Here is a 19,123-nt window from a genome sequence, read left to right as displayed (position 1 = left end):
AAGTTGACCTACCCTGTTAAAAACATGCGCCTTCCCCTAAGTTTGGTCTCCCTCCTCTCGCTCGCGACCGCAAATCCTGTGTCTCGCAACCCCTCAAGTCAGGAGGGCGAATATACCTGGCAATGTGGCAAGGTGGGATACTTCTCAGCAATATTGAATGCTTCCTCTCTAATAATATATCACAGACAGCTCCATACAATTCATTGGATTGCAGCAAACTCCTTCATTGGATGAAAGATACTTCCAAAACAGGCTGGTTCGGTATTGGAAAAGCCGATCACTTAACCCAGTACTGGGATTCTTGCCAGATCTATATAATGACCGGGCCTCTCGGGCATTTCGCCCTCGAAATACAGCAGGACGAATTCGTTGATGTTATAAATCGGGGAATGACGCGCAAGTGCCAGGATGATTGGGTCCGGGTAATGGTTAGACCACACAACAACACTTGGACAGCCTTTCTAACGGAGAAGGGCTGGGAGCCTAACCATGGATTTTAAGAGAAAGGGAACATTCCTATTGCGGTTAACTTGAGCTAGTCATTCAATCAACTACTCATTATCTCAAGAGCTTTTCCACGTCAAACGCTTAAGGGTTCAGGGGTTGGTTGATAGTACAGTAATGTGAGTTTGACCTTGTCCATCAGTCTTTATGTTAGGTTCTAGGGCGATGCTTAGAATATACATGTGGCTTGCCTTTTGCTGAGTGCCCTTCGTGCTGCAGGAGTTTCACCCAATACCATAATCTCCCCAGGAAGCAGGAAGATACTAAACCTTAATATAAGGTGTTAAAATAAACCTAGTAAAAATTCCCCTACATTTAGACTAGACTTATCTAAATATCTTTATTACTTAGGGTTAAGATCCTGAGTTTCTTTCCTCCCTTAGGTGGAGATTCATCGTTCAGTCGTCTCTGTTGCATAGAAAGAACACTGTGATTGAGTTAAACCACATCTAGCTGCCATTCACAAAGCATGCAACGATCTAGTGTTGAAGACGTTCAATAGCACATGCGAATAGCTCAGGGAGTAGCATAATTCACTTTGAGCTCCAGCCCCTAGTGAAGCAGAGCCTTGATGTGCATCTACTCAAACTGCGATTCACAGGACTAGCTAAGCTAACTATAAGCTTATACAGTGATCAAGTATGTCCATGAGAGAGATATGAGGTGAATGAATGAAAATAAGACGCACATAAGGAGGCTCTGTTCGCGCTTATCTTAGCAAAGAGGCAATTTTCCTTACCTGCTTATAACCTGACTTACTTATAAAGCCACCACGTCACATTCGATCTCAAGAACACAGACCAGCTCCATCTGCCACAATGCAGTTTATATTGCTATTCATTTCGCTTCTATCTCTTGCGAGCGCCAACTTTTTGCGTCACAACATGGAGGCCTGGGATCCATCATACAATTCGAGCACATACTACTGGGGATGCGGGTCGAAAACCACAGCCGCTCGATCAGATTGTGAACAGGTTCTTGATCGAGCGACTCACAGTCATTTACTCACCGAACTCGGGAAACCCGGGCAGAGTAGATCCTTGACGCTTTGGTTCTTTTCCTGCAGAGTAACCGTGGCCGTCCAAGAAAAGTACGACCCTATAAACAGCCCTATTCAAATGGATGAGTTTCGAGATGTCGCGAACTGGGGATTCGGATCATTATGTGATCCGGGAAGGCAACGCACCTGGTTCAGTCCCCAAAATCACACATGGTATGCATATATTACAGACACGGCGTGGAAGCTTGGTGACAGCTTTTGAGAAAACGCATGCATTGGTGCTTGGTCACGAAGGAATTTGTTTCGGGACCGTCTTGGCAGTTCATAGGCTGATTGGACACTCGGTTACACAGATGATTAGAAGAAACGGGGTGAGAGGAGGAGAACTTTGAGCCACAGTACCAAAGGAGGTACTGATGCACAAACCTGGCTTGAAGACCAAGTGAGGAGACCTTTATCCATTTCTGGACTTTGGGAACAACATCAAGACCAGTAGATATCAAACCAAGATATTAAAAACTTCGAAGGCATCAATTCTGCAGATTCAGTGAAAGCGCTTTTCATTTTTATTATCCAGAAGCCCAAGTTTTATTGTGGTTTCGCAGCTAAATCGATCAGGTCGTTGGCAAGAAGGTTACACAAAACGCCAAAGATACGGCTTGACGTCAATCGTCAAGCTTCTACAGCCCAACAACATTTCTGCAAATCCATGAGGAAATTATCATAAGATTGTTCGCGACTCAAAGTAGACGAAGTTTGCCTAAAGCGAGCTGCTTATCAAGGCAGCTGCAAACACTGCTGGCAACTGCCCAGTCACCTGCGGGATGATTCACGGACAAACGCCTAACAGTAAACAAACTCCGAAGACTCCTCCTTGTCCCTTCTCTCCTGGTAAAGTCCTGCTCTTGAAATCTTCTTCATCTTCTCGTTGATTTTTCACGATGTCGGATCCTTCCAAGCCAGGCTCCTCAATGGAGTCCTCCAACGACATCGACATGACCTCGCATACGAGCGGCATCAATATGGCCTCAGATACGAGTGACATCAACATGGTTTGGGATACGGGCGACAACGAGACGTCTCTCATTGAGAAAATTCCTCCCGAAGTTCTCTCCTACGCCCTGTCCTTTATCCCCGACAGAGCCTCCATCCGTTCTGCCATGCTCTCCGGCCCGAAGCTTTACAACGCTTTCAAGCTACGTCCAGCCTACATCGCATCATGCGTCCTCTTCAACTCCATGGAGGAACCCGTTTACCGGGAAGCCGTCGTGACTTTCAACATGAAAATGGCAGAATGGAGGGGCCTCAAAGCTGGCATCAAGGCTATCAATCGCGTCTATTCGAGCGAACAGCAGCGTATCTACAGCCAGTTCCTCAAGTTCGATCGAGTCGAAGAGATGTGGCGTCTTCATAAAGCTGTCGAATACTTCGCACAGCGCCTTCCTTCGTCTCTCATTGAAAAGCATCCAGTCGTCAAGTACAAAAATGCATTTTCTATCAACACTAATGTTCGTGTTCGCTTTCAGCGTACGCTGTATCGTTTGGACGCGTGTTTGAAGATCACGAAGCTCATGATTGCATCGCACCTACATGATAATCATGGGAGGAACAGACCCCCAACCGAGGAGGAGCATAAAGAGGCTCACTGGGTTCATTGTTTGAAGGACCTGGAAGAACATCGCATTCTCAAAGCTTTTCACAACCAGTATTCTGCTGTGGAGATTGAACAGCTGACGAGCATCTGCGGCATCTTGGTTACCGAAATCGCACCTTGTAGGTATCTCACCAATAATGATTACACATGATGCTAATATTTCCAGCTTTCAATACTTTTCTCGAACGAGATATCGAATTGGGTACCCAGCTGCCATACTACATCAGCCATGCCCTTTGCCCTGGCTCAATGAGTCTCATTGCTCAAGGCCTTCCTTTTCTGAAAGACTTTCTCACTGCCGGGTCGCGAATCGAGAGAGCAAGAATCATGCGAAGTATCAATCCACCCATTGACTGGAACCCCCATCTCCCAACTAGACCCCCCTTCCCCGGTAACGACGAGCAGCTCACCTGTGTTGTGCATGACTACGAGGGGGCCCCGGGAAAGTGGGCTCGGATGGACACTCCAGACTTCATGATGCGTACTCCTTTCATCAAAGATCCCGACCCCGGACCAGAGAACGCGTGGCATATTCTAAGCCGCTTTGCAATTTTCATGAACGAATTCGATGGAGATGTTACCCCTTACCAGCCACTTCCCTGGGGGTACGTCTTCTGGGACATTGACATGTTCGACAAGGCTGAATTCACCAACATCAGAATTGAGCACCACAATGAATCCGGCTTCACCCTCGACGCAAGCCACCCAATTCACGCCACCTGGCAGCCCCTGGCTAAATGGGATTCACGTACGGCTACTGACCTATTGCTCATGTCCTGCCAGCAGAAGGTCTACCTCAAGAACCGTGGTGAAACGGGATACTTCAACTTTGACTCTTGGTCTATGTCCGCTGAAGTGAATACGTTTCAGCAGTTGGACGACATGTCCGGGGAAGAAGTGCGGGATCTGCTTCGCAACATCTCAACGCCTGAACTATTGCAGCAGTTTCTCACAGAGATGGAGGCTTCGCACCCGGATATTGTTCAAATGGCCATTGATTTGGCGGCAGCTGGAGCCGTGACTGCTTTGTTCGCAGGCACTTCGGCTGGATCTCCAGTTCCTGCAGGTGATGACGATGACGATGACAGTGATGACGATGAGAGTGAGGGTGATGCGAACTGAGAACTCAAAGTTGCCAGATTTGCGTGGCGTTTGAAGCCTGGAAGACAAGCCATCTTCAAGCAGCGAAACGCCACCTTGTGCTCCTCGCAGTGCCTCCAAGCGCCTTTGCGTGATCTACTGACTGTGTAGTTTGACAAAACTTCAGTTAGGCTTTTCACTACATCAGACTCTTAAGTCTTTTGTAATGCATCAGAAATTCAGTTTGGCTTTTCCTTTCAAGTATTGCGTCTATGGTAACGAAACAATGCTATTTGAGACTGTCTCGGACATATGAGACTAGCTCAGCCATGTATCACAAGGTCGCTACGAAAGGCATTTGAGACTGGGGAGTTACCAAGATCTCACAGATAGCGTCAGTGCTTAATGAATTGTGTCTTCTAGATGATCGATGATAATCTGTCTAGTTTGCTAACCGTGCGTCCCTCCGTGAGCGTGTAGATGTAGATTACGAAATCTTCAGAAGTACCGGATCCCACTCTAAGGTCCCCAGGCATCCCACATGTCTTCTACATCCATTGCATTCTCTACAAATGCATCTATATCACCCCTTCCCATAGAGTACCAAAGTGCTTCATCGTCTTCATCGTCGTCCTCATCAGACCCCGAATCATCTTCCCACTCCTCTTCTCCAATAAGTTCCCAAACGGCTTTATCTTCGCCCTCCATGTCTTGTCTCTTGAATTTGTAGTGATCCCAGTCAATCTCCTCAAGGTTAGGTACGATCATGGACTTTTTGTTCCAGAATTGATTGAGCCCCGCGATGAGGTTATCCTTAGATGTTGTCTTTGCAAGGGCGTTTAGCTGGAATTCCCGGACCTTGAGGTACTTGAGTCTCGAGTGTGTGACGCCAGTATCTAGAGTCGAAGTCGGTAGAGGATGGCCGTTCAAGCATAGGCGCTTGGGTGATCCAACGGCGTGTAGGAAAGCCTTCAAAGTGAGTGAACCTTCTTCCATGCGTCCTCTGTGAAAGACAAAAGTGACATCGAGGAGGTTGAGGTTAGGGAAGGCTTTGAACTGGTCCTTGTACGTATCGAGATTCTTGTCCCCCAGAAGCATTGTCGATGCCAGTTCGAAACCTGGTGGGAACGAAGTCAAGCTCTCTGGTCGCTCTGAACCAGCCACACAGCGAACGATAAGTTCTCTCACGGGCCGGTTCTCCTTGAAACTTCCATTAAAAAGCATCAGAACGAACTCCATGTCCAAGTCGATGTCGTTGAGTTGTAGGCTGTACAGATTCTCCCACAGGTTGATGTGCGGGGTGAAGAATTGTGCTTGCTTGCTCTCCTCAAACTCCGCCTTTTCGGTGCTGAGTTTCTGCAGCTTTGGCATGAGAGGGAGGCCATCATGCACCGCCTTGCACATAATGTGATCCAGTATGAAGGCCTTTGGATTGTTGTTGCAATCCCGCCAGGTAAAGCTGGTGACGTTTGGCGACAAGAAGAGAATAGAGGCAAACAGCAGTTCCAGAATGCCATCATGCTTGAAGTCGGGAGAAAACATGAATCGCTGTTTTGTTCGCTCAAGCATACAAGCCGACCAAGCGAGTTTGTGAAGACCAGCGCCATCGAGAAGACGCATCAGAGCAGGTTTGTCGGAAGGACATCGCTTTGACCAAATCTTCTTGCATTCGGGCATTTCGAGTTTCCTGACCCGAAGTCCCACCAAATCAGCATAGCAAAGAATGTACTGAACATGTTGGCGAAGTTCAGGCCTTTGAATGAGATTGATGAAAATGTTTGTGACATCCTGGGGATTTGTCAAGATGAGATTCCGATAGAGCAAGGGTTCCAAGACATCCCTGGTGGCTTTGGAGGTATATGTCAGTCTGGAGAGAGTGGCTGACGCCTTGTCCATGCAGCAATCGCAGGAACTGTTGCTGTCTATTTGGTGCTCATGCTCAGTGACGATCTCGGCAGCCAGAAGAGATCCGATGTGATAGAGGATGTCGAGGGGCAGTCTTGGTGTTAGTACAGGTTGTGGCACTGTTACAGACTGTGACTGTGCCGCATTTCGAGGCTGTGGCTCGCCTGAAGTCGCCATGGTGAGCGGTTTGAAATAGTGGCCGTCGGGGCCAGTAGATAAATTAGTCTAGCAGATAGCGGAAATTGTAAGATGAAGCTTAGAGAGCGGACCGTGAACGTCAAGCCGACACGTCTTGAAGATGATGCAGAAGCAAAGATATTTCGGCCAGTCGCCCACGGTAGGTGGGCTGTAACACCTTAGTGGCTTGATACAAAGGCCGCCGCCGAAACCGCCTACACCTCAGCTAAACCTAAGGACAGGAGAACCTCGTTCAAAAGCCAATGGTGCGGAAAACACAGATCACTTGAAATAAGGTATTATTGAAACTTAACGCATCTGACCTAGTTAATCGAAACCCCAGTTTCTGAAACCTCATTAAGCCCTGAAGAATGATCAACTACCTCTAGCTACCGTACCGCACTGAGTCCAACTGCCAGAGCTCTCACTACGGCCCCACACCCCGCCATCCGTCCCGCTGTGGAAACGAACCGATCCTCAACATCAACAAACAAACCATTCAAAATAACTACCTTCACATCCTTCAGAATGGTAGCTCTCCCTTGCTCGAAGCACTTCTCCCCTAGCTAACACCCCCAGAACAAAGACTCATCCTTCACGTTCGTTCACATGCACCGCTCCCGCGACGCAGACCTCTTCGAGGACTTCTGCAAGGACAAGCTCCCCGATGACGAGATCTACGTTCCGCCCGTCCACCAGCCCATCAACCCGGAAGACGAAGACGATGTTGTGCCTGATCAACATGCCGCTTTTGGAATTCAGCGCGCTACGCAAAAGTCAAAGGAACCTGCTTGGAAGGACCTGGGTCTTTCGGAGCTCATGAACAAGGGTCCTAGTATTGGAACTGGTGGAAAGCCGAAGGGCACTGGAAGTGCTCTGCCGCGATGAATGGGATACACATTGTTGTTGTTGCTGTTTTAAGTAAGGCGTTGGGCGTAGCATGACTATAGAGAAGCAGCATGGCAGAATGGTTCAATATTAAATCAGGCATGATATCACGTCACCAAAGACACAATTCGTCTCTATCAAACCCAACCCATCATAAAACTCCAAAACTCCATCCCCACCACTTAATTCTTCCCCAAGAATCCCTCCCTCTCCAAGACCTCCGGTCTGAACTTGACGAGGAAAACCGTCTTGCCAGGCCACATATCACCCTCTGCAACCGTATGCGCTGTGACTCTTGCTGGGAAATCAGCTCCGTCGCAGACACCTTCCACAATACCGGCTACGTAGGCAGCGCAGTTCAGCTGGCTCATTTCTTTGGGTACGCTGATGTATTGGTTCACGAGAGGTTCGTTATCGATGATCATGTATTCGTCTGGTGTCTCGGGGTTGGCGGATTTCTCGAGTCTGTCTGCTTGACGGCCGAAGAGGTGCTGCCAGATGTTTTGCTTTATGAAGTGAAGGAGGGCAATAATGCTTAGTGGTCGAGTCTGCGTACGCGCTGGCTCGCGGAAGAGGAGAAGATCGAGGAGTTTTAGACCGATGGAATGGCCTTGAAGATTGAGTCTGCACATAATTAGCTTCCGCGCTTCATAAAAAGAGGCGATTGAACGTACCGCTGCTCGAGCTCCTGAATGCCCTTGACCCTTCTCTGCGCATACGTCACCATCTCGCCAAACAGATACGCAAAGCTCGCCTGGCTCAGCTCAGCCGTCTTGGTCCTATTCAACGGGCGACTGTAGATATTCTTTCCATTGCTGGGGTATCGCAGACCAGGGTCTTTGCTGCCGCTTGGTGTAGGCGTTGGCGTCACGGTGTTGGGGGGTTGGAGGTTGCTCATGATGGGCTGTGAGGCTGTCGCTGGAGCATTTCGCAGCTTCTGATATTATTTCGGGTGTTCGTAGAGCTCGTGGGCGGTAGAAATCTAACGTGGTTGCCGTGCTTTGAGGCTCGTTGTCGCACGTGTAAACGAACGTGGGTTTATCTGGAGGGTGAGGTAGAGGGAGGTGACATATGTGGAGACATGAGGTGCTGACCGAGCTACACCGAGAGTTCACCTTGATATGGAAGTCAATCACAACTACACTGAAACATTCATCAACATCAACAACAGCAAGAATTTCAATTAAAGAAAGTGAGGCATGGACTCATGAATTACTAATTATGCTCTAAGACTACGTGTTCTGTCATCAAATTATAGCAAGAAGCAAAGTCCAGCAATTATCATCCTCATGCAAACCCAAGCATCACCCCTTCGGCGATGCATCTGTTTGAAGTCCTTAGACTACTGGACGGTCGCAACCTTGGACTTGAGCTCTTTCTGCTTAACAGTAGCCTCAATCCAGCCAGAGGCATCCTCAAGCGCCTTTCGAGGACTCTTCTTGCGCTTGAGCAAGAACCCCTGAATCTCTGCAGGTGAGAACATACCTTCTGGGATAAGTTGTCCAAACTCCTGCGAGATCTCCTTGAGTTCTTCGATCGAAAGAGTAGTCTCTTTGCTCTTGTTATCCACGAGACTGTGGATACTGCCATTCTGTGCCTTGGGGGCGGCAGGTTTGGTCTTGGACATGGGGACTGGCTTGTTACGCGACATCTCGTACATCCGGTAGAAGAGTTCCGATGCCTGTGCGCTGGTTGCGTTCTTGAACCCAACTTGCACATCGACTCGGCCCGGCCGAATGAGAGCCTCGTCGAGGGACTCGGGCTTGTTGGTGGTCATGATAAGAATGCGACCTTCGTGCGAAGCAACACCATCAATGGCGTTGAGAAGTCCAGAAAGTGAAATACTTTCCACAGTCAAGATGTTATTAGTACCCCTGTTGCTAGTATTCTCTCTGTCTCTTCTGTTGCGTCTTCGCTTTCTGCGTCTCTTTCTGTCATCCTCGGAGCTGTCGGTATCGCTGTCGGAAGAGTCTTTGGACTTTTTGGTTTTCTTCTTTTCTTTCTTCTCCGACTTTTCTAGCTTTTTACCTTTGGCATCGCTGCTCTTTTCTCCGGTAGCGTCTTCATTCTCCTCCTCCTCGTCTTCTTCACCGTTGGGGCGACGAAGACCAGCAGTGTCGATGTCTTCCAAAAGGACAACACACCGGCGGGGAAGTCTAGTGAACAAGACAGCCAGATCCTCTTCGCTGACGGTAGGATCCTGAAGACTGATGACATAGATATCGATGCCGAAAACGCCAGCCAATGCAAACGAGAAACTTGTCTTGCCAGTGCCGGGTGGTCCGTGAAAGAGATAACCACGGCGGAGAGGAATACCTCGAGAAGCATACCACTTAGGAGTTCCGGGGTGCAAATACTCATTGATGTCTCGCAAAACATCGTGCTTCTCTTCATGCTCGAGAATCACAGTTCTCATTGGTCTGATAGGTCGCCTCGCGACTTGCTGCCACATACTCCAAGCATCACGGCGACTTTCTTTTATTCTGGGGCGGTAGATGGTGGTCTTGTGGCGAGTATCGAGGAAATAGGCTGCTTTGGCATCTGCAAGAAGTTGCTTGATAGGGTCTACGAATTGTCAGTCAGGTATCGATTCAAGATCCGTGATATCAACTTACCAATAGACCTGCCGAAGCAAGATATCTTGAGCTCCTCAACATCCTTGGTCCCTCCCCAGCCGTTGGTACTTTGCAGAGACTCTCTCTTCCGGTTGACCCGAAAGTAAGTCCTGTCATGCCAAAATCCTGTGGTGCCCATGGCTGGGACATATCGTGGATTCTAGGGGGTGTCAGTGGCTGCTGAAAGCACGAGTACGAAAACTTACACATCTAGCGGCGTCGCTGGCAAAGTTGAGATACTTGGGCGAATCTTCACCGTCTTCGACAGTATTAGTGGCTAATACATCGGCTTGGTCTTCTTCCTCGTCCCAAGCACTCTTAAATACAGTCTGGGCTGTGAGATGGCGATTAGACGCAATGTCCTGCTGCTCCGACAGGAACTGCATGAGCGTAGAATAGATCTGGTCATTCTCGCTAACGTATATGGTACACCTGAAGTAAGTGTGAAAGAAGTTATCGAGCGCTGCATATACTTGATCAAAGAGTTTAGACAGGCCCCAGATACAACCGAGGAGGGTGAGGAGCATGGATGGGTCAAGGCCCAACTGAGCACCCACGAAGCGGTAGACGAATAGGAAGAGCTGGAGCAGAGGCGAAGCTTGGCCTGCGGATACAAGAAAAGTGTCCATTATTCCAGGGAATGAGGAGGAGGAGGAGTTTAGTGGTTGGGCGGTGCTGTTCATGGCTTGGAGAAAAGGAGACCAGCCCATCTTGCTCATCTTGGTGATGTCCATGGTGTTTGAGAGAGCGAAGCTGTTCAGGCCGTGATAAGGCAGGTGTAGGTTGGTTTCAGGTTGCAGAAGTCTAGTTCCTCCTGTTGGCGAAGACGTTTATGCGGATGCAAGTGTTCAAGTAACTGATCCAATAGATAGAGGTCCTTTCTTGCTCGGACGAGTTAGATGCAAGACTGCGCTGGCAGGGTCACACAACTTCTCCTCGGGGCCTCCTTTTATACCTGAGGAGAGGGAAAGGAGGAGAGCATATGACCTGACCCTCGGGTTCGGCCCAGCTCTGAGTCGGTGTTGGTTGAAGACGCTGATGCTGTTGCTGTTGCTACGGGTGAAGTGAAGATCAGGCTGTGATTAAGAGAGGCTCGAGAATGCCTTGTTATGCACTTTGGGCGCGTAGTATGCAGCTCGAATCCATGAGAGGAAACCCTGTATTTATATCAGTGATTATGTAGGTTGGTCTCCTCCTGGTCCGAATCCTTTAGGAAGTGGTTAGGTCATGTTGGGTCATGTTACCAAGCAAAAAAGCACACTTGTTTTCCCTTTTTTGCCCTACGTATATGACAATTAGGTAGCCTACGCACTTCCCGGACGTAAACACACAATCTGCCTAGAATCTAGGCTCAAATCAAGACTGTTTATATTCCTGTTTTCGTGAATACGTGCACGGGGGGTTTGATTCACCCTAAAATAGACTATGCCACTTTGTGTAACGATCGAGTACTCTCCCGGACCAAACCATAACCAAGTGTGACTCAAAACAATTCTTGGCTATGGGGATAAGCAAATGAAAGTGTTTTCAGTCTTGATGTGGGGTTGATCCGACGAGTTTGTTGTGTGCATGAATTGCGTAGGTCGCGCTCATTGCCTATCTCTGGAGAGAGTGTGTGTGGCAATTGGTGTGAGTGGTTGGATTTCTTATTTTGAGGCACCGCATGCAACAAGAGGCAAAACCAACAGGCAGCATTAAACGCTACTAAAGATGGTTGTTGTTGTGGCCTGCTTTGCGGGTCAGATTTGTCTTGTTTTTTGTTTAGATCTTCTGTTTGCTGTAAACAAGAGAAAAAAACTTGTCAGCCTTTGTCAAATTGGGGAGACTTCACTCCGAATACGACGACTTACATGCTCATTCAGCCTTGTGTTGTGCATCTTCCCTGGACCTGCAGACGAAAAGAGGGGTTTGAAATCAATGAGCATAAGCTGAAGTGATCAAATGACCTTGGCTTTTCCTATTGTGTCTTTGCGTACTGCTGAGCTTGTTCAAGCTGGAATACATATCGCGAACCGTTGCGCCCGAATAAGCTTGGGGGTGAGGCTCTGTTGCACTTTGTGAACTATCACATCATCAGAACTTGGTTACATTTGGCCTTATGTCGGTTGCATATGAATAAGACTGGTGAACATGTTCGGAGATTTCTTTTCGAATTAATTGGCGCGTGAGACTGACATTCAGCCATGGTGGACATGAACACTTATGAATATTGATACTGGTGCGCTGATACGCCGAGTACAAAGTGAAGTATTACGCAGTGATGCGAGACATGAAGTAGTGGAGAAGTGAACATGAGTGATCGAGACCAATCGCCCTTATGCAGTAGGATATTCACTCTCAACACCATGCCGAACCTCAGTGAGCTGATTCACGGGCACCATCAGAGCATTGCCCTCTTCCGTCTGATTCAGGCCCCTGCTAAACAATCTGAAGCAAATACGAAAAATGTCTATAACATGCCGACTATGCGAGCAGGCGTCCTCAGAACTGTATAAACCGGTCGATCCCCCACGATAGCCTACTCTAGCTCAGATGAGGCTCAACGCCACTCCGCCCTAGCACATAGACACACGCTCAACCATCTATCACCTCACCCAAAAACACGCGTGATATCACCGTACACCTACGCCGCAACAGGCTGCTCCTCAAGCTTAGTCTCCGCCAGCTTCTCCTGCACATCCTTGACACCAGCATCTTCACCAAACTTGAAACCCTTGACACTGGTATCCGTTCCACCCGCGAGGTAATCCTCGCTCTCACCAATCTCCTTGCCAGCTGCCTCCCACCGTCGGTACTTCTCGTCACGCTTCTGGCGGCACAGCTCGTTCAGCGCCGGCCAGTATGTCTCGTGGTCATACTCAAAGTCCATATCACCGCCCCAGTCGAGGCTCCACAGCTGCTCAGGAGGAACATACTGCTTCATGTCTTCGTTGAACTTGAGCTTCTCGCGCGTCACGGGGTCAATGAAGGGCGTGATGATTTTGAAGAAACCCCATACGATCCACGGTACTGATGGTGTCAGCTCTGTTCCTCGTTACAAGAGATACACAGTACTCACCGTTGATGATAAGAGCCTTGCCTAGTCTCTCGGGATAGTGGTTCTGCAGAATATGCAGCACCTCTCGCGCGACAGACACGGGCACACTCGTGTTCTTGCGCTCCTTGCTGGGCTTGAAATTGATCATGAGGCTCAGCATCTCCACTCCAGGCGGCATAAGATCCGTCACCCGCTCGACCATGTAGAACAAGTGATGCAGCTGTCGGGGACTAGTATCCGTGTTTTGTCTCGCCGGGTTAAGATACTGACAGGGCCGACCCTGGCGATCATATCCGATGATCATCTGCTTTCCAGTCTCCTGCTCAGGAGAGATGTACTCAGGCGTGAAACCCTCGAGACCGTACTCCCGACGCCATGCGAGAGTTGCCTTGAGCCGCTTGGCAGAGTCGTCGACTGACCACTTTGTAGCCCGGAGATAACGGAGGAGACACTCGCGGGTGAGCCATGAGCGCTCGTGATCAGTAATGGGGCCTGATTTGTCCTCCTCATCGGCCTTCTTCTCGCATTGGATCTCGGTGATGCCCTTGACCTGCTCTAGCAGAGCCTCATACTTTGTCTTTTGCTCATCTGTCAATTCCGGTCTTGGGAGAGGTTTGCTGTTGGGTCCTGGGCTGGCAATTGGTGTCTTTCGAGGACCAGCTGTGTTTTCTGTTGAGCTCGCCATTTTCAAGACTTTTCTTGAGGTCGAGCTGTGAAAAGGTGAAGGAGATAAGTTGAGTCTCACCGCTCGATTCAACCTGAGTAATTGGTCAAGGCTGACGAGTCTATGATGAGCAAATCCACCAAAGAATGTCTGTAGAGACTCCGATTCAAGGCTCTCGACAGTCTCTTTTCACTAATAAGACCAAAAGAAACGGAATTCGAGAGAGAATTCAAAATCAATCTCTCATCTCAAGTCAGGAGAAGATAAATTGATGGCTTTATCCATTCACGAATTAGGTGACTTGGCAACGGGCTCAACAAGGAGCCGCACACGAGCCAGCCAATTACCTTGCAATCCCACAACGAATTAACCTCCGGGACCGGCTTCCGCTGGCTGCAATTACAGGGGACTCTCAGTAATTTTCAGGGGACTTGGGATGATGCGGGGCGTCTATCCTCCATCCATCGTGCGCAGTTGGCCTCCAGCTTGAGACAAATGCAGGCTGACATGCATTTTGATGTATGCAGCCGTTCAAGAGCTCGTAATCGTATTCTTTATACCAACACTTATCGTTAACTTAGACTACTTAATGTTCCATTGGTTGGATATTTCGTATCTCATATCTAACAAACTTTGTAACCGCCCCAAAGTGATAATCTCATGGAGACCGCTTACAAGCGAGTTACCCTATTCTTATAGAAAACGGGATGCAATAAGTCGACAATGATGCATTATGACATGATCCATCTCGCTTTAAGACGAATTGACGTTATAATCTTGGTAGAGCTTCCGAAATACAGATTGGAGATAACCGAGTATGGGCGACTCACCGCTCGCGCTGATCAAATCTGTCAAATCCAAGTACTCTATGTTGAGAGCTATAAGTCAGCAGTCGATATCACATACTACCTGAGATTGCTCGACACTTCAATGTCTTATATTTTCCTTTATCTCATCCTCCATCATCAGCTATTCCCAGTATCTCCTCCTCCTTGGGTGACCAAACGTCTATCACAAATGTCCACAATCCTCTCATGTGTCCATGTCAATGTCTAAAATACTTCCAGCTATCAACAAAGACAAGAAATGTAGTAAAAACAACTAGGTAGTCTATCGCCTGCGTAAGCCCTTATCCGTGATACTCACTATCATCCGCATTCCTTTAGTAATCCCCAACCTACTTTTTACTCCGATAAATCATCAATCCAACTCATTCATACGCCTCTCATGTCTTTTTCTTTTCTGTGCTGTGTTTTAGGAATCTAGACGACTTTGCCGCCTGGGTATTGAGTAGATAACTAGGCGCGAACGGGACTGCGGTTGTCACGTCTCGCTGACTTCTCTCTAATGAGCCTCTTGCTCGTCTCTTCGTCAAAGCCGCAAATATCCCTTAAGAACAAAAGTCTGTTTTCATATTAGTTTAGTGCCTTTTGATGAAGCATGTTCAAACTCACTTGTCTTCGGACGTTTCTTTCTCCCGCATATCTTCGAAGCTCTGTTGGCTTTCCATCCAAGCTGTTGCTCGACCTCTTGGATCGACCTTCTTGACCCAAAGGTTGAAAGTTCCAGTTACAGGACGGTGGTCACTCACTCGGACCTCATGCCGCCTATAATCAAATTGCTCAACACGGCCTCGTCCTCTGTATAGTAGTCGATCACACCATGCAGGGCTTCGTCTCTTCTCGCTGGTGTCGTAGTTGTCAGTACCAACGTCGTACTTGTAAGTTGGCGCAAATGTGATGGGCATTTCTTCGAAGGCTCGAAGCTTGAATGCTGGATTTCGTCTTCGTGCCACCAAAAGCTGATCACGTTCAAGAAGTTTGCCCAGATTGTTCTGCTTGACTGCGGTGACCACTGTATCGCGAGACATGGTATCGATTCGGTAGTTCAAGTCGCCATTGAGAATACACAACTCATGATCCATGATCAGACTGCCATCACCACCACCAACGAAGCTGTCAATGCGAGCAGCAGAATCTCGTTCAACAGCGAACAGATTAGCTTCCAAAATGGCAGCAATGTCATTGTGTCGGGCGTTCGCTTGTGACTGCCCTGCAGCCAGATGGCAATTGACAAGGCAGATGGAAGTATCATCAACTCGGAAGCGCACAGCAACACAGCCCTTGTTACCGTGCAAACCACCCATACCTCGCTTGACTTCGGCGCCTTGGAGCCCCCTTATCCTGTCACGTAGGGTTGCTTTCACAAAGACACAGGTGAACAATCCAACCATAGGTGCTGTATGAAGGAGGTGGTATAAATCGTCCGCCGGCATGTAGTCGTCGAGGGTCTTCATCAAAAAGTCACGCCAGTCCCGATATTGGTGGCTCATTCGTTCCTGGTCTGTTCCGGCTTCTTTCTTCTTGGGCTTCAAGAATCGCTTAGCCGTCAACTTCTTGTCCTCCAAGTCCACAAGTTCCTGGAAGCCAAACACAAGGATATCTGGCGAGCCACTCGACTGAACAAGATCCTGAAAGAATGTCGAATCGCCACCGGAATGTCGTAGACTCGAAGGTGTCGACGCTCCGGCGTTCCAAGTAAAGAATAGTGCTCGTATTTCGTCAAAGTCGCAGTATTGGGTATCTTTCGACTTCATTGAATCTTCGAGGAAGTCATCCTCAAGCAAGCCATCCCAAGCCTTAATCTTGTTGTCAGCCCCCAATGAAATAATTTGCTGTCGGTCCAGGAAATATGAGCAAGAGGGGTCGGCGGCCATCTTGACAATGGGATTCTCATGCCCCTGCCACTCTTTGAGAATGACCCAAGGTGCCTCCTCCACGTCATATACACATATTTTGCCGGTGTTGTACGCCGCCCAGATGTAGTTGCCTGCACTCGCCAATGCGTTGATCTTCCATGTGCTGATGTTCATCATCATCACGCATGAATAGTCATTGGTATTGTAGACAGTCACTTTGCCATCCACATGACCAAAGAAGACCTTATCCGGATGTGACTTGACAAGAGTGCCCGAAGTAACCTCGCCGGCACTATCCGCTATCAGGGGACGAACGAGCACTTGGAATTGGGTTCGCCCATCAGCTGTAGGCGCGAATACTCGAATCTCCTTGCCTGTCGCATGCCAAAGATAATCCCCGATAACCATGGAATGTGTGTGCCCTTTTGGAAGCTTATAACTCTGAGTGGGATGTCCTGTAATGTTTGCAACAGCTTTCTCGTCAGGCCCCCACACGAGTAGTGTTCCTGATTCATCCATCGTCCAGATTTCGTTCCAATGTCGGAATATTCGTACAATTTCGTTTCGACCATGGACGTTTGGCTTGCTCGGTGTTATGGTATGCGTCGCCACCTCAACTTCCATGAGGTCTCCTGTATTGGTACCAATCCATATTCTCTTGCCTTCTTCTCGCGGGTCAGCAGCAGGTTTGAAGCTTACCGCTGTCGCCTTGACTCCCTCAGTATGCTGTAAGCTCATAATCTGCTCGCCGTCTATGAGACTCCACACCCTTGTCATGTAACCACTGGCGCAAATAAATTCACCGCAAACGTCGAAACTTCTCGCATCATACTTTGTTGGAATCTCATAAGTTCCATGCTTGCTGAAGGGTGGCCGTCGATTGGTGTTCGAAGCCTCGGGGTATGTCGTAACGTGATGGATAGGCTCAGCCTTTGGAGCAATTTTTGCGGCAACAACTGGAGTGGATTGCACAGACTTTGGAGGTGCGGCAGCAGCAATTGGGGCGGAAATGGTCGTCGGGGCGATACGGAACTCGGCTGGTGTTCGGTCAGATGCTCTATCTATCGTCATAGACCTGCCATGACCTCGTGAAGGAGCTGCAAGCTGTTGCTGAGGTTGCTGTGTCGTAGGTGTCGAAACAACTCGTTTGGGTGGTGAAGAAGTAGGCGCCGGATCAACGGCTTGCACTGCTGTCGTTGCAGCTGGACGCTGTGGACGTGGGGGAGGAGGCATGCTATTACTATTATTGTTTACTGGAGGAGGTCGAGGCGGGATGTCAAAGTTTGCAGGTCTTGCAGGTAGTGCTGGCCGAGGCTCGCCAGTTACTTGAGGAGTTATATGACCTCTTGAGAACCCATTGGCCTCTTCACGATCCTTTCTCATAGTTGTGATCGAATGATGAACAGGCGGAGGATCAAAACCCACAACCACAGACTTTGGCCTGCTTGGTTCAATGTGTGATTGTGGCCTTGGTCGTGTTGGTAGTTTTGGAGGTGTCTCCTCCCCAGATCCCAAGCTACTTGGCGGACTGTTAAACGGTGAGTTTTCCTGGGAGATGCCACCCTTCCCAATGACTGTTGGCCCAGAAATAGATGCGATTTTGGGAGGCGCAGGTATAAGTGACTTTTCATTGCGAGGGGCTGGCGGTGGTGGAGGAACCTTGGCTTCTCGAGTCCTGATCAGCTCCCCAGAACGTCTAGGTGGAGGCGGTGACGGTGGTCTCGAGCCGCTAGGGCGAGGAGACTTCGGAGTATTGAGAGATGGTGAAGTATTAAGTGATCGACTTGGAATCTTGAATGATCGGCTACCACCGGTTGGTGTTGGAGGTGTCGCGACAGCATCTGGGTTTACGAACGAAGGTTGGTCTCCAACTGCTAGTGCCGAGATTCGACCCTTCGGTGGCGATTGAGGTGGAAGAACCGTCACAGCTGGAAGCGTAGCCGACGCAGGTGGTTGTTGCAGCTGAACTGGTTGTGGTTTCGGGGTCGGAGCTGGTCGTGCGGACGTCGGCGGGGGAGGGGCATCGTGATTCACAGACAGTGCCGCTGGTTTAGGCTTTGGTCTCGCAGGGATTACTGGGGTTGAAGGACTGGCCGGCGGTACTTCTTGTCCAGGCTTGAAATCACGTAGGCGGTTCGGTTTGGGAGCTGGGGAGATAGGTCGTGAAGGAGGTCCGGTGGCAGCTGGAGCTGTAGCAGGTGGAACATCGACAGGTTTGCTGACGTTGGAGTTGGTCGAGTTGCCCATGTTCTCGAATCGGGCTCGTAATGAGGACACCGGCTTCTGTAAGTCTGTCAGCTTTGTAGATACAGGAGACAATGGGAATCCATACAAGTGAAGAGCCGTCAGGCCCCTCTCCATTGCTTGGCTCCATGATAATAAGACAAATGCTTCCTCTCGACAGCGAGGGTCGAGGGTGACTCTACCCGCTACACCCACGCCCAGTCGTCTCACTCATGAAGGCATCAACAGTCGAAGGTTGAAGCTGAATCCGGCGCGACAGGTCGTAGTAAGCCAGAGTCGAGCAAAGAGAGTGTAATAAAGAGCCAGAATTCGAGACGGTAAGTTAAAGCTCCAAAAGTCGGCACTGGGCAGTGACAAGGAACGTTGGGGGTCGACGAAAGAGCGGGTGGGTGAAGTTAATGTTAATAACAGGGGCCTTTGCCGAGAACCCAAAGAGTCTCGTATCGTCGATATCGTGGTGGAAGTGCGTGGAAAACTAGCGAGGGATGTTTTGGAGAAGTGTCTTGTTTTTTTCTCATTCAAAGTCCCCTATTCTCCTCGTGGCTTCGATGTCGATCTTGCTGCGAGTTGTCTTGCGTGGTCTCTCACAATTTCGAGCTGGCTGAGCCACCCTTATGTCATAAGTGGGTGCGTCTGGCGTAGTTCTTGGCACTGTAG

At 49.1% G+C, this 19,123-nt stretch overlaps 7 protein-coding genes across 7 annotated transcripts; 2 read left to right on the top strand and 5 right to left on the bottom strand.

Moving 5' to 3' along the window:
* Positions 1 to 2,445: 2,445 nt before the first annotated feature.
* Positions 2,446 to 4,280, top strand: FTJAE_9814 (uncharacterized protein; the record flags this gene model as incomplete). Its single annotated transcript, XM_037356773.1, has 2 exons — positions 2,446 to 3,277; positions 3,325 to 4,280. 2 exons carry the CDS (start codon positions 2,446 to 2,448, stop codon positions 4,278 to 4,280), a joined length of 1,788 nt encoding a protein of 595 aa, XP_037203058.1.
* A 477-nt stretch (positions 4,281 to 4,757) lies between these two features.
* On the bottom strand, positions 4,758 to 6,320 carry FTJAE_9813 (uncharacterized protein; the record flags this gene model as incomplete). Its single annotated transcript, XM_037356772.1, has 1 exon — positions 4,758 to 6,320. One exon carries the CDS (start codon positions 6,318 to 6,320, stop codon positions 4,758 to 4,760), a length of 1,563 nt encoding a protein of 520 aa, XP_037203057.1.
* Positions 6,321 to 6,929: 609 nt separating this feature from the next.
* On the top strand, positions 6,930 to 7,208 carry FTJAE_9812 (Apc13 domain protein; the record flags this gene model as incomplete). The annotated part of the gene is made up of 1 exon (XM_037356771.1): positions 6,930 to 7,208. The coding sequence occupies one exon, from the start codon at positions 6,930 to 6,932 to the stop codon at positions 7,206 to 7,208; it is 279 nt and encodes a 92-aa protein (XP_037203056.1).
* Positions 7,209 to 7,390: 182 nt separating this feature from the next.
* Positions 7,391 to 8,106, bottom strand: FTJAE_9811 (SPP30; the record flags this gene model as incomplete). The annotated part of the gene is made up of 2 exons (XM_037356770.1): positions 7,391 to 7,832; positions 7,883 to 8,106. The coding sequence occupies 2 exons, from the start codon at positions 8,104 to 8,106 to the stop codon at positions 7,391 to 7,393; spliced, it is 666 nt and encodes a 221-aa protein (XP_037203055.1).
* Positions 8,107 to 8,550: 444 nt separating this feature from the next.
* On the bottom strand, positions 8,551 to 10,557 carry FTJAE_9810 (mitochondrial chaperone BCS1; the record flags this gene model as incomplete). Its single annotated transcript, XM_037356769.1, has 3 exons — positions 8,551 to 9,773; positions 9,824 to 9,983; positions 10,030 to 10,557. The coding sequence occupies 3 exons, from the start codon at positions 10,555 to 10,557 to the stop codon at positions 8,551 to 8,553; spliced, it is 1,911 nt and encodes a 636-aa protein (XP_037203054.1).
* A 1,889-nt stretch (positions 10,558 to 12,446) lies between these two features.
* FTJAE_9809 (CRAL-TRIO domain protein) lies at positions 12,447 to 13,545 on the bottom strand (the record flags this gene model as incomplete). Its single annotated transcript, XM_037356767.1, has 2 exons — positions 12,447 to 12,832; positions 12,882 to 13,545. 2 exons carry the CDS (start codon positions 13,543 to 13,545, stop codon positions 12,447 to 12,449), a joined length of 1,050 nt encoding a protein of 349 aa, XP_037203053.1.
* A 1,277-nt stretch (positions 13,546 to 14,822) lies between these two features.
* Positions 14,823 to 18,596, bottom strand: FTJAE_9808 (inositol polyphosphate 5-phosphatase; the record flags this gene model as incomplete). The annotated part of the gene is made up of 3 exons (XM_037356766.1): positions 14,823 to 14,928; positions 14,979 to 18,505; positions 18,555 to 18,596. 3 exons carry the CDS (start codon positions 18,594 to 18,596, stop codon positions 14,823 to 14,825), a joined length of 3,675 nt encoding a protein of 1,224 aa, XP_037203052.1.
* Positions 18,597 to 19,123: the final 527 nt, after the last annotated feature.

This window comes from Fusarium tjaetaba (assembly GCF_013396195.1).
Source record: "Fusarium tjaetaba strain NRRL 66243 chromosome Unknown NRRL66243_c0000226, whole genome shotgun sequence".
Lineage (NCBI taxonomy): Eukaryota > Fungi > Ascomycota > Sordariomycetes > Hypocreales > Nectriaceae > Fusarium > Fusarium tjaetaba.
This window is presented reverse-complemented; position numbering and strand designations above follow the sequence as displayed.